Source organism: Crocodylus porosus, unplaced genomic scaffold, assembly GCF_001723895.1.
Source record: "Crocodylus porosus isolate Cpor-Errol unplaced genomic scaffold, CroPor_comp1, whole genome shotgun sequence".
Lineage (NCBI taxonomy): Eukaryota > Metazoa > Chordata > Crocodylia > Crocodylidae > Crocodylus > Crocodylus porosus.
Window position 1 is genome coordinate 28,979,861 of NW_017728914.1, and position 25,929 is coordinate 29,005,789.

At 47.0% G+C, this 25,929-nt stretch overlaps 1 protein-coding gene across 4 annotated transcripts in view; it reads left to right on the plus strand.

Annotated features, from left to right (window-relative positions):
• CATSPER3 (cation channel sperm associated 3) overlaps positions 1 to 25,929 on the plus strand; it is a 33,384-nt gene that overhangs the window by 1,727 nt on the left and 5,728 nt on the right. For 2 of the 4 annotated variants that reach the window (XR_002101136.1, XM_019535104.1), the window contains exons 2-7: positions 148 to 301; positions 1,320 to 1,559; positions 7,105 to 7,287; positions 7,675 to 7,815; positions 9,206 to 9,325; positions 11,789 to 11,946. Coding sequence is in view for 3 of the 4 variants with exons in the window: in XM_019535104.1 (XP_019390649.1) it covers positions 148 to 301; positions 1,320 to 1,559; positions 7,105 to 7,287; positions 7,675 to 7,815; positions 9,206 to 9,325; positions 11,789 to 11,946 (996 nt within the window). In the remaining variant the exon portion in view is untranslated. The other 2 variants (XM_019535103.1, XM_019535105.1) reach the window with 2 other exon arrangements.

Below are 25,929 nucleotides of genomic sequence, written 5' to 3' on the forward strand. Positions count from 1 at the left end.
AATGATGGGACACTGAAAGGTGGCTGAACCCACCAGGTGCTGATCCTGTTCTTCTGAAGGCAGAACTGCCCCACCACTTGCTAAACTCCTGATGGGCCTAGAAACCATTGTCATTTCTATTGTCTTTTATTGCCTCTTTTTTGGTAGGAGACATGATGCAGAATTTTGTGCGTATTTATCCAAATTGCTGCAGAATCCCATGATCAGAGTCATCATGATTAGCACCGTCTTGGTCAATGCACTATTCATAACTATGGAGACTGATTATAATATTAGGTTTCAATCTCATACATTTTTGGAGGTAAGGAGCCGGTGAATATAAGGGCGGTTACATTCTTTTTGCATTTCATGTCCCCACTTGTGAGAACGGGGAGATCTTCATAGGCTACAGAAGCAGGGCTACAGAAATATTTACTGGGCTTTAGCATTTGCTGCTTGCTTTATTGCAGTGGTAATTGTAACTGTGGCAAATGTCCATTTCCTTATTGTCCTGGACAAGTGGAAGTGTTAGTCATGGGAACCATTATCTAGGGGGGACATAGGGTAAGGAATGATTTAGGGTGGCCTCTGGCAATGTGTAACAAAGTCTATTGGGAGGGAATTAAGGGACTGTGCCCCCCCCCCATTTCCATGATGACAAGCTTTCAGATTTGAATGAATGTCACAATGCTACAAGGCACAGCAGTACTTACCAGCATTAGTCTGAAGTCAGGCAGAAGGCGGGCAAGATGGCACCTTAGGGACTCACTGAGTCACAGAGGCTTTTGCTTATGAACCAGGTTGTCTGTAAGCTGCCACCCTGCCCTGCCGATGTTACAGGACAACTCCTCATGGCGCATTTGCTCAGTGGCAGGAAGGACTAAGGGCCAATTCCAACTTTACTTTGTAGGTGCCTCCCTTTAGGTGTTGCAATGGCTAATGTTTAGCCACCCAGGCTTCCTATGCAACAAATGAGGAGACCGCCCAGAATTGAGGAGGGGGCAAGGATCCAGGATACTCACTGTGAGATGAGAGCAGAAGTTGGGTGGCTGACCTGACCCTATATTTCCAGGTTTGAGGCAACCAGAGTGGGCACGCATTGGTAAGGCTTATTTTTCAGGAGCAGCCTTGAGTGCAACACAGAACCCCAGAAGATGCACCTCACATTTACTTACGTGTCTGCAAGGTTAATGGGGATCTGGTCTGAAGTGACCAGATATTATTTGCGTTCCTGAGAAGCGCATCACACCTTAGGTGATTCTTATAGAGGAGATACAGGGACCAGCCTTCCCAAAAGCCAAGCAAAGACATGCTCTGAATGTGTACTGTTTCCTTTTCAGCTGGCAGACGTGATCATTCTGGCCATCTATACCACAGAGTTTTTTATACTGTTTTATGTGGACCCCTTGAATTTCTGGAGGAGCGGCTACAACATACTCAATGCTATCATTCTCCTCCTTGCTTACCTCCCGTATACTATCAACAAAAATAACACCAAATACTACTGGACCTGGAGCACGCTCAAAGGTTTCCAGGTGCTCCGGATTCTGAAGCTCATCAACTACAGCCGAGGAATGATGGTAACGGTGAAAACGCTCAGGTTTTTATGTCTAGGCTGCTGCAATGTCCTTCCCTTGCTCTCCAGTAAGCTTCTGTTTTCCAACTCTTTGGTCCCACTTGGGTGACTTCAATCATCTTACCAAGCACATCTGATGAGGGGAGGGCATAGGAAGAGCTCTCTGATTTGTCACACTCTAAATTTTACCCTTTTTAATTCCTGCTTCTGACCCATCCCTGAACATGGATAAGCACATGGTATCATCTTGGGCTACTCGCAGTGTTCAACTGTGTCTAGCATCAGTTGAGTGGCCACCCTTGCTGATTGGTACCTGTTGCCAAACCAGGATGTTTTCCCAGTGCAGGAACGACTCCGGTGCCTGGCCTGGTAGGGTGTAGTGCTGCGAATGTCCAAGAGCAAGCCCCAGAGCAGTACTGCGGGTTGCTGTGATATGTAATGATACCCCAGTTCTCTTTGCTGGCATAGCCATGTTGGCAAAGCCCTCGACTGGAGATGCTGCATCTGCTGAGAGGACCTTTTGGTAGGCGTAGCTACATCACCTCCCTGACTGACGCAGGCTTCGGGGAATGGGTATTGCTGTGTGGTGAGGTACGCTGCAGCCATCTATGCTACATGCTGTATTATACCCGCTCATCCTGCTGTAACTGAGGCCACTTCGCCCAGAGGCATGGCGAGCTCCTGCAGTGCCCTGGGTGCGTTGCAACCGCTGGAGGCTGCCCCAGCTCTCGCCACTGCTGCAGCTCAGGAACAAACCTAGTGCTCCCCCGCTGTCTCAGGGGGCACCCGAATGACCTCCCCGCGGGAGTCTTTGTTACAGCAGGTGCAACCCAGCACAGGCATAGGAGCCAGGCTGCTCTGTGCCAGGAGGCTATTGCGGGCAGGGTTTGAGCAGACCGGAGCAGATGGGAGTTTTGCTACAGGAGGCACAGCTCCTCACCCAGTAGCGTATTATGGTGGTGGTTGGGGGTTTGGGGGGCAAACGAGCATTGGGGCAGCCCCTTGGAAACCAGCACATCTGAATACCACTGCCCACGCACGCCATGACAGTCACAGGACCACATCTGGGTTGTCGCTTTGTGTATGGGCAAGGCCTCCACGACATGCCCGTTGCATGTCCTGGCTTGTGGTACTGCTGAATTACTGGGCAGAAGTTTCCAACTCCCAGACTGAGGCTGTTTCCAAAGAAAACAGCATAGGCCTGGCTGCCATTTGCAGGCTGCCCACCGGGGAAGACATGCTCCTTTGATTCTCTGCCGAGGGAGCGGCATCGGGACGGTCAGGGAAACCGTAGCGAGGCCTGGCCGGACCACCCTTATGCGGTAGCCACCTGTCTAAAGAAGCCACCCAGAATGGCTCCATGAGAACTGAGCCCGATTCTCCCCTCAATTTATTAGGAAACCGCCTATGTAAAGCAAGCAGGTTTTGTTAGTCCCTTGAGCGATCACAGGTTGCGTTGTATTTTTTGCAAATATAAGTCACCCCTTTAGGGGTGACGATTTGTGCCAGACCACAGAGATAGCAGGGGTCTTTGCAGTGTGCAAGATGTGGCAAGAGGCCTTCTGTTGTGATCTCAGGGGTTGTCGAAAATAGTGAGGGCTTGAGAAATATGGTTGAGTTTTGAGTTTTAAAAAGCCTCACAGCCTGGGCATTGTTTGCTTTCTGCTTCTCTTGTGTCCAGGGGAGATTTCCTTTGACTTCATTCATTTTACCACAGTGGTGTGGATGGAAAAAAAAAAAAATTGAGCTATAAAAAATAGGTCACACGTACTATTTTAGCCTGTGTGTGTTTTTCTCCCACACGCACCGTCTCTGATTTAGTTTTCTTCTGACAACCCTGGAGGTTTATTTTTTAAGCAGGGAGCTAATGTGGGCAGTGAATGCTCAGCCTGGGTTTCTGCATGTAATTAATTGGTTGGGTAGCTTACCAGAAGTGGGATGTTTATAGGCACAAGGCTCTTATAATGTTCACTTCTGAGGCTTCGTTCCTCTAGTTGCGATCGTAAAGTTCACTTATCACCAGACTTTATATGTTAATTATTCAGTGTAGCCGGAAGTGGGGATACAATAGAGGTAGATACATTAATGAACAGTTTAGAGAAGTCAAGTCACGTTATTTTGTCCATGCTCTCTGATGCTAGTAAGGTAGGGGCACACGACAATATGGGCTGTCATTTATCTATGATAAAAGGATTTTTAAAACCACACTGAACCAATAGATCATTTTCCCCAAGGAGCTTGGACAATCCCACTGGACACCTCTGCAACTTCAGGAGGAGAAAATCTGACCGTGTCAAACGTTTATGGGACTTTGTGCCAAAAAGATTTAGGTGACTTTGGATAGGGTTAGTCTTGGATATTAGGATCCAGACTTATATCAGATAGATGAGGGATATACGGTCTCATGTTTCTGACCAGAGATTGACCAGTCCTATTCCAAAGCAGTCAGAAATGTCTTATAAGAAGCGATTAGCCTGCAGTCATCTTTTGGGAGTTTTCTTTCACCCTCCTCTGAAGCTCTTGGTACCAGCCATAGCGGGGACAGAACATGAGTTTTAGTGGACAGTCACTAAGAGCCGGTCCCGTGTGCGCAGCAAAAGCAACCCTTCGATAAAACTCACCTTTGGAAACCATGCTGCCAGCTGCCCAGTGGAGCTTCACTAAAGGTGCAGGGGTTTGTTTATACCTGGACATGTATTATAATTTATTAATTGAAGTCTCAATTAGCCCTTAACAGGTTAGCTGTATTTAACACTGAAAGCTCAAGCATGCAACACATTCTTGGCACACTTCCCTTTATTAATTAAAAAACTCTTTAAAACACTCTTGCCTTCCACCTTGGTGCAATAAATTTCCACCTTGAGGAAATAATTTCCTTGTTGTACTCCATACAGAGAAGTTCTGTTAGCTGGGATCCCAGCTTTAGTGTAGGCTCCATTCATCTTTATTTCAATGTGAAAATAAACGTTAAAAATGCCAGGTTGTTCTAAAAATCAACTTTTCTGCTTTTTTTTAAAATGTATTTGGGATTAATTTCGACATAGTTTACAGCCTATGAAGACCATAAGCCACAAAGCTCCTTCTTAATAGAAGCACATAGGACCTGCTCGAGGTTTCTGAAAGTGTACAGGAATGTCAAGATGTGCCGTGGAAACTCAAAATGATTTGATGCTACTATACAAAGGGCACTTGCTGGGCTGCAGTGACTCTAAGCATTTTATAGCTCTCCTGTTGCCTTCAGCTCTGGGTGGTTGTTTGCCTTTATGAGCATGTGCACGACCCACGTTTGCTGGGGACCATTACATAACTTGGCAAAAATGTCACGTGGTTTTTTGTATAAATGGCTTTTGTTCTCCCTGTCCAGTCCTAGACATGGCCTGCAGAATAAAAGGTGGTTGATAAGATTGCATAGTCCAAAGGTGAAGGTCACTGGGGTGGTTGCTTTAAAAGCACTATACCTGTCTCTGAAATGTCAACATTTATTTTTGTTATCATCAGCTCTATGAAGCTTTCATGCTTGTAGTGAAGGGCTCACAGCTTCTAGGTAGTGTCGCACCTGGATGTTACATGATCAGATGCATTCAAGAGGGCGGATGCTCCACCCGATAGAAAGCAAGAGAAGAACCCCAGTGTTTGCATGGGCAGGGCCTGTGGAGCTGCCACAATTGGAAATATTAGGGTAAAATAGTGAGAGTGGACATTGCCCTATTGTGGGATGAGGAAGGTAGTAGAAACTCCAGCGTCTGACCTCAATGGAGGCTTGCTGCCTGCAACTCAATCCAGATAAGGTGGAGCTGAGGTTTAGTGGCTAATGGGAACACCTGGAGAAATTGGCCGAGGTTCCTGACGTGGGTGTGTTTCCTAGAGTAGACGGGAGTTTAGAAAGCAGGGAACTACAGTATTCACGTGATTGCTGGGGGAATCTTTAATCCACCATAACAAGATCAACTTCTTGGCAAGCAGGAGAGATTGGAAAGCGTCTTATGTAAGCTCTGCACAAACCTCTTAACCAGGAAGCGCCATCGGAACAGATCAACCGGGTGGTTTCTGGAGCTTGAACTTGAGATGCTGTCGACAGTTGGAGACCTTATCCAAAGGGGAAATGATACATGGATAGTCCCTGAACTGGTGTGCTGCATAAGAGACCCTCTGGCATTAGCACACTTATTGTAATCAGGAGAAGGCAGCCAGCCCATTCTTTAGTCAGTCCCTGGAGTAATATAACATTGATGCAAAGGCTGTATGCAGTCTTCTATAATTTGGAGTTAATAGAAATGTTTGCAATTTGGCGGAGATCCATTACCAATGGTCTGGCTTAAGCTCTATTCCCAAACCAGTACTCCCATCAAGTCCTAAGGGTGTCTTACGTACTGATGCTGTATTTCGGACTTTGCAAGGATTCATTTGGTCTCTGAGGTTGGCTTGAGTTCCTTCCTAGTGAACCCATGCTTTATGGTGCTTTTTCTCAGTATGCAAGTCAGAGTTACCTTGGTGGAAAAGAAAGACAATGCCCCATCCCACATCCTGTCTCTTATTAAACAATATTGCATGTGTCTAGACAACCGTCCAACAGTGATGGGGGTAGAAATTTCTTCCTGACTCCAGCTCATGATTAGACTCTGCAATTGAAACACAAGGATTGATAGCTTGTGTAATTTGTATCCAGCTAATTTAATACAAAAGGTCATCTTCTGAAGCATTTTATCCTTTATGAGCAGAATCCCTTGCTCCATATCCTGCAGCTGTGAGCTCCCAAGGTAATTCAAATGGATGTGAATAATAATGACCTGTTTTAAAGGTGCTCCTTTTAAACAGATGGAGCGGACTTGGTGGTTTTACAAAGCCACAGCTCCTTAACTTGTCATCTTTCCAACTGTTCACAGATCTGTCCTGTCTCACAGGATAAGTCCTCTTGATTAACAATGGCAATGTCAAGACTGACAGTCAATGCATTTTGAGATGTACTGCCATCAGCTAGAAGACCAGAGGGCTTCAGCTTAGGAAGAAGAGTCATGTCATATTGATGTAGTAGCATCCAGAGTCTTGCAATCATCGTGAATGATGCTCTTCCCTCCTCTAGTTCCTTGCATCCCAGGGCCACTTTTGAACTTGAATACATACAGATCTCGACTGCCTTGTTTTCATGCGTAGTGGGGAAAATGAAGCAGAGTCTGTTAAGCAGGCAGTGACGGAGTGGGGAGCAGAATGGATAACCCTAGAGTTGCAGCCCTATACTCTTATCACTAGACAAAGCTTCCTGACTGCTGACAGGGAGACAGGACCATCTTTCAGCTGAGAAAATCTGCATTTGCCGTTATCTTGAGTGGCCCTGCACAATCTGGGTTTACCGTCTTCCATTTGGCAAAGCCAGGGCCGTCCCCAAGAGCAGCACTCGCAGCCGGTTCAGACATGCTCAGTGGGAAGAGAGCCACCTGCTGAACGAGCCACCCTGTTGCCTGCCGCGGCTTGAATTCCAGTGAGTATTTTCTTTTATTTAGGGCTGCTTGTCTCCAGTCTAAACTGCACACACTTGTTTTTCTGTCTTGCAGAATTTGATGACAGCTGTAGGCCAAACTATGAAGACTGTGATCTATGTCCTTATTCTGCTGTTCCTGTTAATGTTTATCTTTGCCATTTTGGGCCACGGTTTGTATGGAGACCCTGACAGTGGAGACATAGAAAATTGGGGCAACCTTGCATCTGCACTTTTCACGCTCTTCAGTTTAGTCACGGTAATTTCTGGAGGGCTTTCTCTTCTATGCCCGCCTGTAACTTCGTAGCCGTTGCCCCTGATTTTGGGAGGGGACAGTTAGGAAGCCAGTTAATTAAATGGTGATTATTCCCAGCATTAAAGACCATGCAAGCTGCTCTCTGGTTTTATTTCATTTCAGAGAGTTGAGAAAATTCAGTTTGATGGGTTTTTTTTTTTTCCTGGCATTGAAAATTCAGAGGGGAAAAATCTCCTGAGCGATGGGCTCCTTAGCAGCGGATTTAAGCCTGGAACTGCAGGCAACTGAGGAAACTGTTCAGTTAAAAAAAAGAGAAAGGGATTTACTGCAGTCTCTGAGTAATACTGTGGTTTGGAACTTGCTGTTTGATCTGCTTAAATACATTTGCAGGTCGACGGCTGGACGGACTTGCAGAGCAGCTTGGAGGAGCAGGGTTTTACTGCCAGCCGAGCGTTCACCATAGTCTTCATCTTGTTGGGCTTCTTTGTGTTTTTCAATATGTTTATCGGTGTGGTCATTATCAATATCCAGGTAAGCTGGAGGTTTCTTACTTTCTTTCAAAAAAACCTCTCGCTGCAGGTCCTTTAACCTAAAAACTCGCCTTTAGTTGCTTGCCCAAAGTGACTTTATGGATATTGGGTCCTTGCTGTATTTTTGGATGCATAAGGAGAACCTTCAAAAAGGAAAAAAAGAAGGGTCGAATTGTGTGGGGGGGGAGGTGTCACAGACCGTGAACATAAATTTGATTGCATTTCTGTGCATTGATGTCCAGTAGTTTGGTATGCACCTTCATTATAGAACTCCTTTTTCAGGAGGGAGAAAACATGTCTTATACCCTGGAAAATATGATAGTTTACTAGAGACTGAACCCTTTGGCTGCTGAATGTAAATGGTTTATATTCCTCACAGCCCCGCTAAGTTTCCTCAAAGCTGAAGGGAGCAAACCTAGGAGGTGAAAAGTGGGGACGTTGTCCTGTCCATGTATGCAATACCCTTCACTTCTGGCCCTGGTCTGTCACACGTGGACAGACGGAGCCATCTAAAAGGTCTCTGCCTTCCCCCAGCTGTTACAACTCTCCTGTTTGGTACAATCAGCTGCCAACCCCTGCCATGTTGAAGAGTAAAGCAGGTTTCCCTGAAGACTCACATGCTACACTTTACAAGGCGGCCCCTCAAGTGGGGTCTGCACTGCTATTTGGGATGGCCACAAGGGTCACCCTAGTCTGAACCAGGCTTGGCCATCCATCCCATCCACACTTTACCTGAAAGCCAGACACAGAGCAAAGCTCTTGTTCATCAAGCAGAGTCCTTCCAAGGAATCAGTCTGCCTACTCCTTGCCTCTACGAGAAGTAGAGACCAGAAGTGGAGGACAGGAAGGCCACATGTTATATGCTGGCTGACTCCCGGGTTTGTGACCTACAGCAAGCAGGTGAGGTGTGAACACTCACTGCACATAGCGGGATGCTGGGAGGAAGGTCAGCCTTGGGCTGTGATACTAAAGAGAGCTGCTGGGGACAGCTAAGGGACTTTTAGTGTGGATGGTTGGCAGGTTTGGGTCGTAGCTGTATGTAGCAGTGTGGACGAGCCCTCTGAATTGAGGACAGCCCACGGCGGGGCTTTGAGCTGCTTTGGGACTATCTGTTACAGGGTCACTGCCGGAGACAGGACACTAAGCTAGACATCATTGCTCCAGTATGTTATTCCTACAGCCTCCATGGTGGGACTGCTAGTAAAGGCACCATCTCTGGGGTGAAAATCTTACTGCGCTCTCTCTGTCCAACTCATCACAAGTAACAGCTTTGTTGCTACCAATATGGGCTGGATTTAAATGGACATAGAGGACAGAGTCTCTTGGACTAAACTCTTGAGTTGTATCATTGTGTTCCTCTGCCCTTAAACCATTTGGCCTTCATTTTATAGGACTCAACTCAAAATTACAAGTGGGAGTGTAAAGCAGAAACGCAGGCTGCTCTTCAGGCCAAAAAACAGGCCATATTAAAGAGACAACAAGAAGAAGTGAACAAGTTAATGCACCAGCAGGTAGATGCGGAGAATGCCATTTCTATAAGCTTGCCTGTTATCATGAGTATTTCGAACATATGTAAGGTGTAGTGTCCTTTGCAATCACTTGCATCATAGCATGCTATGTTTCTTTTACTTATCCAAACTAATCTCAAGCTTTTTCTTCTTTTGAAGTAATCCAAGATAAGGCTCCTGATTGCCATTGCTTATAGCAGAGGTCCCTAGGTTGCCTTGGAGACCTCCTAAAGTTGCCTGTGGCCGTCGGAAATTAATACGTTAAAGTGGAAGTTGACAAGGAGTGTAAAGGATGATGTCGCTGGCAGGGTGTTATTTACTCAGTATTGTTGTCTATTCTTGTTGGGGACCACTGCTTAATTAGAGTGATTCTTTCATTTTATATATGGGAATGATTCCAAATAGTGATGTCTGCATGTGCACGTTTATCACACATGTTCCACTTCTATTTCTATTTATAATTTTCTATTTCAAACAGCAGCTTAAAAGTGGACACTTTCTGAATAATAACAGCACTTTCCCTAAAAGATTTCTCTTTTTTGGTTTTTGTAAAATGTCTGCATTCCTGAATTCTTAAATGTAACTCAGCATTGTATTATGGGGACATCTCAGTGCAGCACATATATTCTGCAGTAACCATATATGTCTTTGAATTTGCTGTTCACTTCTATGGGAAGTATTTCAAAATCTATTATAGTAGTCAGGGGCACCTTCCAAAAATGACTGACTTGAGATCTGCTGTCTTCTGGTTCCTTAAGCAGATTGCTGCCCTTTTCCAAATTGAATACTCAGTCTCTGAGCAATATCTAATGATGATGTGATAGATTTGAACTGTATTTCATGGATTTAGAATTTTTTTAACCTGACAATTTTTCATAATGGACTCCTATGAAGCTATTTGAAATGTAGTGCAGTTAGTACCACTTAAATAGAAATGTTTCATAGAATCATAGAAAATGAGGGTTGGAAGGGGTCTCAGGAGGTCACATCTAGTCCAAGCCCCTGCTCCAAGCAGGACCGTCCCCAACTAGATCAGCCCAGCCAAGGCTTTGTCTAGCTGGGTCCTAAAAACCTCCAAGGATGGAGATACCACCACCTCTCTGGGTAACCTATTCCAGTGCTTTACTACCCTTGTCATGGGAATTTTTTCCCCTAATATCTAACCTAAATTTCCCTTGCTGCAACTTAAAACTGTTGCTCCTTGTTCTGTCTTTTGCCACCACTGAGCACCCTCTACCTCCATCCTGCTTATAACCACTTTGCAGTTAAGGCTGCTATTAAATCCCTCCTCAGACTAAATAAGCCCATTTCCCTCAGCCTCTCCTAATAGTCATGTGCCCCAGCCCCTGAACCATTTTTGTTGCCTTCTACTGGACTCGCCCCAAGTTGTCCACATCCTTTCTGTAGTGGGGGACCTAAAACTGATCACAGTACTCCAGATGTGGCCTCACCAGTGCTGCATAGAGGCGAATAATCACTTCCCTCAATCTGCTAGCTACCCTCGTACTAAAGCAGCCCAGTATGCTGTTAGCTTTCTTCTCAACAAGGGCACATAGTTGGCTCATACTCAATGTATTGTCTACTGTAACCCCCAGGTCCTTTTTCGCAGAGCTGCTGCCCAGTCCGTCAGTCCCCAGGCCGTACAGGTGCATGGGGTTGTTCTGCCCGAAGTGCGGGACTTTGCGTTTGTCCTTACTGAACCTCCTGAGATTTCTTTTGGCCCAATCCTCCAATTTGTCAAGGTCTCTTTGAAGACCTCTTGACCAACACTCTCTGAAGGTTTGGAATAATGCTCCTCCTTTCTCTTTCATCCCTTCCACTTCCTCTTTTGTCAACTGTGATTTAAAAGTACTTAGGTCCGTGTGACTCAGTTTGAAACGCTCTTGCCTTTGGGCCAGGAACCTGTTGATTGAAGTACAGTTTTCAGTGCTGACTTACAATTTAGTGCCCACTGCCGTTACTAGTAGGGACGATATTTATGCAATTATGGGCACTGTCTCTTAGGAAGAGCCCTGAACGGAGTCCCTTTTGTGTCTGAATCTGGTGCTTGTTCAAATCCTAATTAAATATCTTATGATGTTTTTGAATGAAGTGCCACTTTACCATTCTGGCCAACATTCTCTTTTATGGCTTATAAAGCAAAAGTTTCCAGGCCCTCCTCTAGTTTTGCCCTCTGTTACTGCTCCCAGAACCATGCATTCCTCCAAACCACGCAAAATAACTTACAGTTGCCACAGCAATTGGCTGTGTGGGTGTGCAAAGATGGGTCTGCAAAACTGGATACCAGGGTGGAAGGCCGCATGCGAGTTATTGCTGAGGCCTAATGCATCTTCCAGCTGTCTCCATAGTCCCTGCACAACCATCATCTTTTACAAAGCTCTTTGAGATAGCTGAGGAACGAAAGTTACTACTTAAAACCTATTCCACGCTAACAAAGTTTTCTCCTGGGATCTCTTTTCACACTAGAAAACCAGCGAGTATAAAGCTTTCATTGAATTGGTGGACAACTTTAAAAAGACGTTACAGCATTCTGATACTGTGGTCTTAGAAGATTTTTGTGTCAGTATCGCATTTATTGATCTGTATTTGACATCCCTGGATCTTCAGGATGATACAATATATAGGTGGGTAGTCCAAGTGTGACAAACAGAAATACAGACTGCCATGGTGGAAATCTTCAAACTGTACCTTAGAGTGGTGGTTTTGTTTCTTTGACGTACAGGATGGACAGCCCTTGGGGGAACCTGCAGCCCATCAGCTCTGCCCTGCAGGTCTCAAAATATGCGCTGCAAGAATACAATTAAAGGCATTTGATCTCATGCAAGTCGGTTTATAGGCCAAAGCATAAAGAAGCTGTGATAGATAGGTCAGCATTAATGCCCATTGATTTTGGGAGTTCCCGGTATGGGACTAACGCTAAGTGTCACATTTAGTGAAAACAGTGACTCTTTCCTTACATTTGAAGGTTTCTCTGGGCTCAAAGGTCCCTAGATGAGTGCTTCCCCATCACATGCAAATAGGCTCATTTTTTTGAGTGGTAGATTTTTACAAGAGAGAGCTGACTGAGGCCAGCACAGCGCTTGCTATGCTGGGGATTTGAGCTTGGGTCCAGACATGTGGCAACAAAGCAGCAGCCGTATATTCAGGTGTTGTGGCTTTTGGTTAAGAGTGCAAGGAGGGAATTCAGCACGCTTACACGCCCAAACTATATAGGTTAAAGGGAGAACCTCCCTGAGCTGTGAGTAGCACAAAGGCTTGCATGCTCTTGCCAAGCCAGCCATCACACTGTGAAATGATCTGACAAGCACTGACATCCCACTCAAGAGAGAGCAGTGGGGCCAAATACATGCACAGGGTCTCCCCAAAGGGATGCCCATAAGGAGGAGCGTACTGCGTGGAACTGCAGCCGCTGGCGGTCGAAGCCTCTAGTGGTATTGAGGTCCGACACTACTCCTCCACGGCTGGGAGAGCTGTTGTCAAGTGGATTCTCCAAGGGATGGAGAGAGAGGAATATGGGACTATTCAGGACTTGGCATCTATTAGAGAGGAGAAAGAGAAACCATAGCTGAAGTAATGCTAAAACCTAGAGAAATCCACCAGAAAAGTTGACTGTGGTGGCGCCTGGTTTGTCATCTCTTACTGCCGCAGAACCTTGATCTATTTAGCAATCAACTCACTTATCATTTTTATATCATAGTACAGGTACAAAACCCAAATAGCAGATTGTCGAAACATTTGAAGAATGGGCCAGACCTTCCCTGTAGTGTGTAAATCGCCCTAGTCCTTTGACAGCACACTGGGGCAGCCAGACCACTCCAGGAGCCTGGGCATTGGTGTTGGGCTCCTGTGTTTCTTCTCCTTTCCCACTGAACTCTGAGGTTCCTTGCACATTTGGAAGTCTTCTCACTGAAACACAACTCTGATTGCCATTTGCTCAATGTTAGATTTTGTTCAAAATATACATTTCAAACTGAGTTTGGTGAAAGGATATTTTCATCCAGGATAGACAAGTGATTCTCAAGCGAGGTGTCGTGGGGTCCTCTCAAGGGTGCCAGGGGTGCCACACAATATTAACAGCGTAAGGTATGCAAACACCTACATATATTGAAGAAGATAAACCCAGACATCTCGAATAGGAATCCACGGTGTGCTCTGGGGCTGCCTTCCTGAATTGTTTGCAGCAGAAGCATTGCTCTGTGATTTTTTCTGTAGTCAAAAAATGACTGAAAGCTAAGGGATGGCACTTTCTGAGGGATACCTTGAGTCTCAAAAGGTTGAGAACCACTGGGATAGATCAACTAGCCTGTGAAATTCAACAGAAAATGCTAACTTACACTTGGGTTGAACCGTCTCATAGCAATACAGGATTTTACTCCAGATATGTATTAGTTTATAGAAAGGGAATCTGATGGGAAGCTTGGGCTTCCAGGCTCCCAGCTTTGCAGCCACCAAAGCTCACAGCTTCCAGGGTCTCTGGCTCTGGGAGGCTAAGCAGCTGGATTGCTTTAGACCCAGGACAGCCAGGGTCCCAGAACCAGGCTCCCCATATCGCTGGATGAAGAATGGTTATTCCATTGCATGAATATGGGACATTTCCACAGTGTTGTTGCCAAACTGGAATGAAATCAAATCTTTCTGAAATGGACTTTCCATTCTCTACCTGGCTGTAGCGCTTATCCTCACGCCAGCCCTATAAGGTAAGGAAATGCTATTATCCCCATTTCACAGATAGGGGAAGGAGTGGCTTGGTTTAGCTGAGTGGCTAAATGGCTTGTGAGGCCACACCGGGCATTTGAAGTAGGGAAGGGACTTGCACCCAGCTCTCCCCAGTCCAAGACCAGGGCCCAGTTGCTGGGACATCCCTCATCCCCAGTAACATATAACAACTCCTGCTTAAACGGATATTTCCCAGTTGTTCTCTAAATCTGGGCTCCATTTGGAGCCTATAGACCTTCTTGGATTTATGCTTTTGAGAAAAAAATTATGAGTGGCTCTATTTCTTTCAGCCCCAAATCAGGCAAAGCTGCCAAGCTTCAGGTGAATGCCACTTTGAAGTGTTTGGGGGTTTCTTTTGGGACAAACCTGGAACTCAGCAACATGAGAAATGGCCATGGGGGCCTGGAGCAGTGGCTCAACCCGAGCAGCATCCCCGATGGTGGCCATTTACAACCCTGTCCAAGGGGAAAGTGACCCCTCCTGATGTCAAAGCAAACCCCGCTCCCACAAATCCCAAGGGAACTGAGCCTGCTGAGTTTTGCATAAGTCTGCTTAACCATAATGCAGAGCTGGTATCTGATCCGGGCTTGGTCTTTGCCCTGTTTAAAGGCATCTAGATCAGGAATCCTGCAACATTTTCACCCGTTCTGCGAGTGACTCCCAAAAGGGTTTAGGCCCTTTCTAAGCACCCAACAACTCAAATTCTGCGTGGCACCAGAGGAGCCCTGCAGAAGCGGGGGGATCCAGTGACCGTTGTCCTACTAGTATTGTTCTGAAAATCAGTTTGTGGCCAGCTCCCCAAAGGACCAGGTCTAGTTTCATTAGACCTGTCCTATTACTCGTCTTCCCAGGCACCGATATGTCACGTGCTCAAAACATTGCTGGGTGAATGGATCTGGTCCAGCACTGGGACTTGTGCATGGAACAGCGTGTTGAGCGAGTCCATTGAGCCTTGTCAGTTTTGTTCTTTAGGGAAAAATACTACAAATGACTTAAAGCAAAATCTGCACAGAAGGGGGACCCAGTCTCATACAAAATAGCTGATGTTCATCACTCTTTGTCTTGTTAAATGAACAGGGAGATTGCTTGGGGAGGCTGGAGTTCTGCATACCCGTCTTTCATCATTTTGGGCACACCGGTATGGTGGTGGGGTATTTACGCTATGCTGTCTCCTTCCCGTTGTAGGCTCCAAGGACTCTATTACGAACTCGCTAACACGTTGAACGCGATGTTGGTGGACATGAAAGAAACAGCTGAGGCCCCTCCTGAGAACCAGAAGGATAGCTGACTGGGGTCGGGTAGCAAATGTGACTTGTCACTATTGGGAAAAAAAAAAAGTGTTGATTAAAATAACTCAGAACAGATTCACTTTCAGTCTGATAACTTCATAGTTTCTAGCAGCAGGCAAGCTAACGGATTGGGGAAACTGGGTTTTTCCGTTTTCTGTTTCTTTTGAGGTCTCCCACCTTTGTGATGCTGGCAATGGTGGGGACTTTGGCATCCATCTGGCATTTCAGCCACTGGGTCGCACAGACAGAGGATTAAGCAAATCACAAGGAAGCACTTCATAGATTTCATAGATTTCATAGACATCAGGGCTGGAAGGGACCTCGGGAGATCATCGAGTCCAGCCCCCTGCTCAAAGGGCAGGAAGTCAGCTGGGGTCATAGGATTTAATCAACATCAGCTAATTTCTAATCATTGGAGGGCTGCTCAGTCAGTCTGAGTGAGCTAGGTGCCGGCTTAGGAGTTTCTAACTTGCACGATTTGTGCCCCAACGGCTGCACACGGGTCCACTGCAAAGGACTGTGATCCTGGAGCTAGTTATCTCGCCCTCCCTCTTACTGCCCACAGCCAGGGCCTTGAGTCCATAGTTAGGTTTATACACGTACCAATCTTTTGGGCACCACACATGTGATTAGCGGAACAGCTTCAGGGACACCAAATATCTTTAAGCAAAAATTCACAGCATTAATCAGTAACGTAAGCCATTGGTTTCAACCTGGTTGGCTAATGTCAGTTGTATTCCCCAGCAGAGATCTGAATGGAGGTGAATACCTTTGACTAGGAAATTTAATGTGGCTGATCTGCTAAATGCACCTCTGTGGGGCACTGTACCTTCCTATGGCTCTGCTCCTTGTTCTCTTGTTTCAGGGAATAGGCAGGATCTGATCTCTAGAAGCGGCATCAGACATGATGCCAAAATCATATTTGCTCTTGGCCAAACTGCTTGAGAAGCAGCAAAAAAACACACCCGGCGCTGGTGACTGGAAAATTCTTCAGCTGTCGAAGTATTTGGAGACAGTTTTGTGGACTGACTCTCCCCAAAAAGACCTAATGTTTGGTGCTGAGTTTTGACAATCATGTATAATTTTTATATTATAGCTGTGAAGCACTTTATGATTATATGTAGTCAATAGGTGTATAACGTTACTTGAAGAACCACTTGAAAAATGTCCTTCGTAATACCGAGCGGCTATTCTGGATTGCTCCATGGCTTTCAGTAGTAAAATAAATTAGAACCAGACGCATACAGTATCTAATTCTAGGCTTTAGGGCTGTGTGAAAAACTGTTCCCATAAAGAAAAATTACTGACACTTTCTCACAGAGATGGAAGAATGATTTTTTTTTTTTAATAATGGTCTCTCGTTGGCTGGACCGTTCGCCTTTGCTTCTTCAGTGCAGCGTAACAAGTATAACCATGATCCTCCTCGCTGCTCTTCACAAAAATCTCTGGTGTCCCAGTCTGGATGCTGGCCTGCTTCACCCGAGCCAGCGTAGTAATCACTGTATTCCTGCAGACTGCACTGTATCTATTGGCCTTTCGGTGTGGGGCATCCTTGTAACACTGAAAATGCTCATGCAATTGCCTCAGAATATTATTTAGACAAGATTTGATAAAGTGGCAGAGGGGCTGTAGCTCAGATCCAGCCTTACTGCTCTGTTTTTTATTCTGGATTAGATCTTCAAAATCAGTCAACGTTCAGGGCCAGGGTATGACCCAGTGCTGCTAACAGAAGCTCCTCATAAAAGGACTAGAAAAAAAACAACGACACAAGTTACTACTAAATTTGTATTTCATGTTTTCATTTGTAATAATTTCATATTTTATGAGGGATGCTTCCTAAAACTTGTACAACATGCTGGAAACATATGTGGCTCTAGAGCGCCTGAGGTGACCATTTTGATAGAGAGACTAGATCAAAACCTGCTTTTCTCTGGCACTTATATATATGTATATATATATATATATATATATTTATATGGCTACATTTCAGTAAGGTAGCTGAGCAAATGGAGGAAGACTATTATCAAACATACCCGCAGCATGCTCCTGCTGTTCACACTTCCATAAATATTATGGTCATTTTCTCAGCCAGCCTGCAGATGGATATTGTGTTGTCTGGAACATAATTATTTAAGTTCCTTTTAATTAAAAGCTGCATTTCCATTGTTGTGCTGCTCACCCTGGGTATACCATTGAGATGAAAAATGTCAATGTTTGAGATTTTATTCAAAGGGCTCATCTCCTCCTTGTTTTCAGTTTGAATGCAGAGTCAAACTTTGTATGGTCCCTAGGAGTTTTTGGTTTTGTTTTTATAAAGACTATTAATAATCAGCTGGAGCTACAGGAGGTTTGTCCATCTTGAATTAATCTGCACTCCCAGATAAAAGATACAAGGTGCACATGCCAATGAAACAGGGGCATCTGGGCACAGAAAGACCTGATCCAGTCACCTTGGTATTAGGGGAAGGACTCTCAGAGATTTTAACGGGCTGTGGGTTGGTCCTGGTTGTGATGCATCACATTGCCTGTAACCCTGGTTTTCTTTACTGCCACGGTGACCTCACAGACTGTGATATGTGAAAACCCTCCGTGGTTATCGGACAGTCGTGCGGCCTGCTTGTCTGTAGATCCACAGAGCCTGGCTCGTCTTGGTGGGCTTGGTGCAAGAGAGATCTCCGCTGTTGCGTGCAGGTTAAATGATAGCGACTCGCTCCAAGGGCAGCGTCGACCTGCAGGTGAATGTCTTGTGGGTGGGTTTCTGTGTCCAGTCGGCGTCACCTGAATGGTGGTAAACTTTGCACTGTGGGGAGATGCCAGATGTCCGAAGGCACGTGTTGTATTGCTCAAATCACAAAGAAGGCAGCACTGAAAGGTTTCCGTCTCATCACCTTAAGGTCCGAATACCAGTAATGTCTGACTTTGAAATGCAGGCAATCACGAACTACAGGAAGGAAGAATGGTTCAGTGATTCGGCACCAGTTTGGGCTTAGGGGAACTAGAGGCAGTTCTTCGTTCTGCCATATGCTTCCTGGATGACCTTAGGGGGACTCTCTAAGCCTCACTTCCGCCTCTGTGATGGGAGAGGATGCTTCACCGGGGTGTTGTGCGTTATGCCTGCGACGTGTTCAGACACTGTGAAGTACTAGGGGGTCATATAAGTACCCAGGTGCCCAAGGTGCACACCATAAAGCGTGTAAAACCTATAAAATGTGCTGCCAGCTCCAGCTGTGATTTGGTACCTCATGAAAGCAGACACCTTAGATGGGAGCTATTCATTGGCAAATACTTTGCATTTATCACTGATCAGCTGTGCTCCACTGTCAGTGCAGCAAGACGAGTATTGGCCGTGGCAGCCAGCTGGCCCTCTGTTGAAGGGAGGCTGGCCTGCTGCTCCATCAGCTTGCTCACACAGGCCTGAGCCTCTCTCGCGATGTGTCCCAGTATGCTGCGCGGATACGCGTCCGCAGCCACAGGGCGGGGAAACACAGATAAGCTCTTGGGATAAAGCAGGCCTACGACCAAACCCTCGGTGCTGGGGTGCCCCCAGAGACGCACCATAGCTTTCCATGAGCTTATCAGTCCCCCAGTCTGCTGAATGGGTATGCCCAGTTATTAATGTGCCCAGAAATCCCGATTTACCGCAGGCATTTCAGTAAAGCCACCGAAAAACAGGAGGGTTCATTACAAGCGAGAACAAATGGTGTGAAAAAGAAAAAGGGATCGTGCGCTTTGAAAACGAAGTTGACTAAATCCGTACCCTGGCTCGGCCTCCCGCCCATCCCTCGTACAAATTCCCACGGCAATCTCCTGCGATCAAGCTCCCCAGGCACAGCCAGCTCCCTCCACCGGGGACGTGCCGCATCGGGAGCCTCCTGTCTCGCCAACCCCGATGGCCGCTGTCTCCAGACCTGCACCCCGGTCCCCCGCACGACCGGCAGGGAAGCCAGAGACGCTTCTAGAGTTTCTGCCTGTGCATCCGTGCCAAGGCCTCAGCCCGGTCTCGAGGGAGGGAGGTGTTTTTGCACTCTGCAAGGGTGTGCCAGGTGAGGACGCGACCCGCTGGTCTAGACTTTACCCTGGCTGTATGTCTTTGGTGGACCTGGCCATGGGCTGCTTTTGGCATCTCCCTGTCTGACTAGCACTTCAGACAACTTCATGCCACGTACCGTGTTGCCCGGGAACAGATAGGGTCAGGATCTGGGCTCTAAAGTCCCTGCTTTTCAGCCTCTGGATGTCTTGGAGCCATCTAGGTCAGCTCAAAGGAGACCAGACTTCGATCCACACCTCCAGACTTCGATCTACACCTCCAGAGAGGTCCCAGTAACACATTTCCTCCTCTGGCATTTTTCATTCTTGCTCCTTCTACCTATGGCTGGGACTGTGAAGGACCCCGAGAAAAGCTATTACCAGAGTAGGCCAAATCCAGGCACTCACTCTGGCTGCTTTGGGTGGCTTTGGGGATGAAAAATGGTTAGGGAACCTTTAGGGGAAACCCTGGGATGGCATCAAGACCGAGGAGCAGCTCTCTTATCCGCTCAAGGGCCAGCAGCGAGTGCAGGGGGTACGTCGTGGGAGGAAGGGTCTGGTGGTGTGTCTAGACCCTGCCAACATCCGGCTGCTGGCACGGCTCTCAGAGACAACCAGCAGATGCTGCAAAGCAAAACCACTGTCATCCCTCCGACTCCCGGAGCTGGGGAGATGAGCATGAGCTTCCTCTAGCCCCAGCCAGGGCTGCTGCTTCTGAACTGCTCTGCTGCAGGCAGCAGGGGGAAAAGGCCAAACTCTGAAGAGGATGCTCTAGGGAGGTCAGACTGGAGAGGGAGGAGACCGGCTCCAAAGAGTAGCTGGATTGTGCCAGTTTCTCCATTTTGTGCTGTTTGGAGTCATTTTTTTTACTGTGCAGCTGCTGCGAGGCCCCAGCTGTGACCATACGATCAGTCCCGTGATGAGCGAGGACAGCGTGGTGCCCTGTCAGCCTCACCGCCAGGCGCTCAGCTCCTTCCACACGTCATCAGGTCACTCCACAACGCGCAGCTATTTAAAAGTCATCTCCAACGCACACCCCGCTGAACCGCTTGATAGGCATGTAGCAGAGCAGCAACCCGGGCTGCAGGGCTGCTGGACCCGATACTGCAAACCTAGTCACGTGAGGAAGGGTGGTAGGACCGGGTCCAAGGACATAAGAGGAAAAGGCAATGACTGTATTTATGGCGGGGGACAGCAAAATTGCATCCCTGCTACTTTCTCGTTGTATTATTATTCTGGAAGGTGTTAACAGCTGCCTTGAAGTGTGTCTTTGATTTGCAGACCGATTGCAGCTGTGGGTAAAGGCAGTGAGTGTGTTCAGCACTCTTCATTCAGGCCTGGTGCAAAACGCAATCAACTGCCCTTCTGCATAGTGATAGCTGGAAAAAGAGAAGTCATCGCCCAATGCACGCGCCCTCATGAGAAGGCCTGAGCAGAAGCTAAGCCAAGGGGGCTTTGCACCCACCCCTGGCTTTGTGCGGGCCACATTTTGCCCACCCCTGACTTACAAGTATGGGATCAGATCTGCAAAGGATGGCTTTGGCCTTGTGAAACCATTCCCTGACTAGCAAAGTATTGCCTGGGTTTCAGCAATTCTTCTTTTTTCTTTATTAGACCTGGACCCCAAACAAAGTCCTGACTCTGGTGTTCAGAGCTAGGATCCAAAACCTGGGCCCGTTTCTCACCCTAGTGCCCAGCAAGACTTTTTTTCAGCCAGTTTTGACCTGATGAAACTTGGTCAGTGATAGAAAAATAGGACGTGCTCAGCAGAGCGGTCTTCAGATGTTTATCAAATGTCCGTGTATGAAACTCCGTTTGGACTGGGGTAAATCCCAGCTAGCTTGAAACAAGTCAGTGGGGGCATGCCATTGTAAAGCCAGGCAGAAGAAGAGGAGGATGAGACCCCTTTTCTGTCCGCTTATGCTTATGAATTTTACTCAGCAGTGAAACCATATTCATATAGCAACGTCAAAGCCCGGGATGGATACGGGTGGTTCCAGGCTTGTTCTGTGAAATAAGTGAGCTAGATCCATTGTGAAGACACAGGCATGGACGTGGGCCTTGCTTGAGGTTACACCGCAGGTCAGGGACAGAGCAAGTGTAAGGACAGGAGTCCTTGTTTTGATTCGCTCCGCTGTGCTGCCTGGCTAAATATAAAACCCTGCTGATAAATGTGAAAATCAGCTGTGCGTCTATAAACCCAGTTACATTAATCCCAGTTTAAGTGCAAGCTGTTTATGTCTCAGACTCAAACTGAAGGTCAAAGCAGAACTTCCCTAACCCAGACCCGCGCGCGCTCCAAGCCGCCGAAGCCACAGTTGTGACCATCTAGAGAGCGAAGCAGAAAGTGCTCACTTCAGATATGGCCCTTCTCCAGACAGTCATTGCAGACTCTCGCTCTCTTTGTAGTGCAGCCGTTTAGAAAAACATTGCAGAATTTAAACAGTACGAGGAAAAATCATTTTAATTCACTGCTGTTTACATAGCGATGGGAGCGAGTAAGGTTTTGCATGACTGTTATGAAGACTCGGAGCTGGCATGTTACAATTATTGCCTCGTCCTGAGAACATAAGACTAATTCTGGAGCACCCAGGGCTGGTGAACCAAATGTTGGCCTCAGCTCTCTATTTTTAGGGAGCGATGACCTAATGGGGAGGGTCGATGCCATTGCTCGCTGTGTTATACGCTGCGGACATATTTCAGCATCACTCATCAGCATGTTGCTTGCCCGTTGCTGCTGCAGTATTGAAGCCTGGCTTTCACAGCTGCCGGGTGGCTCCAGGTGCCTCCGGTTCAGGGTGCCCAACCTGCGAGGTCCCAGTGGGGCCTGAGCTGCAGTAAGTGCTGAGCACCTCCTCTGGGGCAATCGGTTCCCTGTAAGGTGTGCCTGGACGAGCACCCAATATCACCCGCCAGCATTGCAGATCTTGGCCAACTCGTTTAGGGGGCCTGCTGATCCTGTGGTTTATGCTCATGTAAATCGGACCTTGGCCCACTGAAGTGGAGGTGATAGCAGCGTATGTTAGAAGAGGATCGGGCCTTGGGTAATAAGCACGTAGCCTATGCAAATGTCTGGCTTACTTTTTAACTAGGGGAGGAAATGAGGACGAGCGCTTCCAAGCAGCACATTCGGCAGGTATTAACGTGCCATGCCGTGTCTGGCCACCTGCAACAAGCATCCTTGTGCACCTCAATGCGAAGACTCCAGCGTCGTTTTACTAGTGTATCGCACAGCGGGGACTTCTACCTATAAAACTGCTCTTAATTACTTCCTAAGTTACTAAGTGAGGTGACGCTGATTTTATTCTATAACCCACTAGGGTTTTCTTCTTTTCCTACAATGCTCTGCTCCAAACCTCCCTCTATCCACGCACGCACATGCAAAGCTCGGAGCTCATTGCGGGGCAGATTCACTTCAACACCTCAACGTGACTTCTACAACTGCACGAGCCATTTCACAGGCCCATGAGTTTTGCACGTGCACTATTTCCAACTGGGCTGCTGGGCACACAGAAACTCAGTTTTGCTTCTATGCATGTCAGCTGGGTAGTGAGATGCTCGTGCAAAAGTAGCTTAGCAAAATAGCTGCTTGGGAGCTGAGTCCAAGGAGCCAGGTTTTAAAAAGAAGTCATCTCCCATTTAGTTTGGGCCTAAATGAAGGGCTCAAGGGGTCAGCACCCACCAGCTCCCTACCTCATCCTATCGATATTGTTTATAGTACTTCTGATCCTGCCAAGCCCTGGTTTGGTTGGTACATTTGAAGGGTGACACTGGAGCTACAAGTGTTTGTAAGAACATGAATAAAATGAGAACTGATCCCCGCTGAACACCAGCACAAGTTCTGGACGCTTTTAAGGTTTCCCTTGAAGCTCGTACGTCTTATAGCTGTGATGAGAATAGTCCCCGCACCTCGCTGCATGTCGAATCGGGCCCATGGAAACCACAGCACCACACGGCACAACGCACAGCGCTGATATTACAGTTGCCATAAACACACAGAAACTGAAATACTGTTTCCGTCTACTCTTCAAGCTACACCTTTCACCCCAAATGATAAAGAAAAATAAAACCATGTCGGTGCTACTGGGTGACCAACTTTCTTACTGGATCCAGTTTGAAGAAAGAGGCTGCCAATCCGATCTCATAAATTGAAACAAAAAGCCTCCAAACTTGCAATAGCTGAAAGTCAACATTTAAGAAAAGTTCACTTGGGAGAGTAAAGAAGTCATGAAAATATGTGCCAATTGCCACCGAAGGGATGCCATGTTTTGGGCTGTTTAGCGGCCTCTGGAGATAGCCCGATACCAAGTCTTCCATAAAGTGACGGGTGTGCGGAACCACGGTTTATGTCAACTTTATCGTGTGATAGTGGCTGCGGAGAAAGTAGTTTGAAGAGTTTACTTCCACTCTCTGCATCAGTGGCTCCATCTTAAATGGCCAGGCAAGATAATAATAGACATTTGCAGCAAAACCCAGCAATTATCCTCAGTGGCTCTGGTTTGCTTCTGGCCATTGTTTTTTTATGGGCATGTCATTGAGATGGAAGATGAAAGAATTAAACAGCCTATTTACCAAGGAATGCAGTTTGGTGAGCATGTGGTTGCTGACCACAAACCATTATAGGACGACTAACAGCAGATGTAGGCAGTTCATCCAGCCAATCAGCATAAGGACCTACCTGGAGATTCATTCAGGTGACATTTAAGTGGCAAGGAGCCCAGATCCTGCTGGGATTTGCCTGGAGGCTGAGGCAAGTGACACCAAATCTAGCACAGAAATTTGACGTTGCAAAGACCTGTTGGATCATCTGGTCCAGCCTCCCTCCCAGCGCAGGCTGTAGCCCTTAGTGAGATGCTGCAGTTGAGCTAAAACTAAGAACAGAGTACTTTCAAGGTCAACATCCTGTGACCATGAACCATTTTCTTTTTGACAGTTTTACTGACAACTTCAGCTATAATTAACATGGAGAGGGAAGAAACCTCAGTAGGAAAATTCACTCATTGACAAGGCCTGCAGAGGCAAGTTGGAGGGAGGTTAAATAACCAAGAAATGTGTGTGTGTATGAAGGGTTGCAGGTGAACCAGGAGTAATTCCACTTGATGCAGTTTTCATAGATTTCATAGATGTTAGGGCTGGAAGGGACCTTGCATGATCACCCAAGGGGCAGGATGTCAGCTGGGGTCAGATGATCCCAGCAAGATAAGCATCCAAGCAGTTCTTAACGGTATCCAGGGTAGATGCTTGCATCACTTTTGGGGGGAGTCTACGCCAGGCTCTGGAGACTCAGACAGTAAAGCAGTTTTTTCTAACATCCAGTCTAAAACGGTCTTCCAGCAGTTTGTGACCATTAGACCTTGTCTTCCCTCGGGGTGCCCTGGTGAACAGGCGTTCTCCCAGTTCCTGATGCGCCCCCCTTATGTACTTATAGGCTGCCACCAAGCCCCCCCCGAGCCTTCTCCTCTCCAGGCTGAACTGTCCCATGCCTCAGCCTCTGCTCATAAGGCCTGTTCTCCAGCCCTCTAGCCATACATGTCGCTCTCCTCTGGACTCTCTCAAGCTTCTCCGTTTCTTTTCTGAAGTGCGAAGCCCAGAACTGGACGCAGTACTCCAGCTGTGGCCTCACCAAGCCCGAGTAAAGTAACATTATCCAGATGTAAAGCCGGCATGTGAGGAGACCCAGTCCTAGAGTCCTGAGATCTGATAATCAGGTTAACAAGTGGTGATTTTTTTTTTAATGCAAAAGCTTTGCAGACAATCACCTTTTCCTTTGCTCTGGGGACAGTAACACGTTCCACAGCCAGATTCTCTGCTCCTCGCCGCGCAGCAATGCAACGGTCCTTTGGAGAGCTGGGTTGTTACAGAGCTGCGTTATCGCTATGAAGCGAGGTTAAAAACCCACCTTAAAAGCAATGCAACCAGCAACAGAATCTCTTCCCACTGCTGCCCATAGTGACATGCAGTGATTTCAGGAGTTTTATTGACTTAGCTCAGACAGGGTGGAATTGCTTTTCCTCTGTGTGTTTGATTTTTAAACCCAGCTTTCTATTTTGCATCCAACATTTGGCACCTGCAAGTTGGGTCCGCTGCGTCTGTGCTTAAACGCGACCAAGAAGTAAATGCTCAAGCCTTTGGAAACTTCCCGTATGAGATCAGTTGGGATCACAACCACCAAGAAATGAAGTGGAAAGAATTTTCCTACTGATGCGGAGAAATGCCTCGTCCTGGGGAAGGCTGCGCCAGGTGGACGCACGAAGAACTGATTGTCAGCTGTTTTAGGAGTGGGGGGGCATTTGCAAATGGTCCATGTTTCTCTGAGTTCCCATTCAGGTGGAAGTTTGTGAAATGCGGCCAAAATATCACCGGGCAAAACACTGGGCTTGGAGAAGGGAATGTTTATAGGTCACCTTTCAGGCAAGCGCTGCCCTGTTTCTTGGGTGCTGGGCTTGAGAGGAAAATCATCCCACAGTGCAACGAGAAGGGGATGCCACGAATGGTTAAGCGGCCAGGCGATCAGAGTGGCGGTGGTGCGGCAGGGAAGGGACCTCTGGGCATGAAGTCCGGGGACTTCCTGCTGGA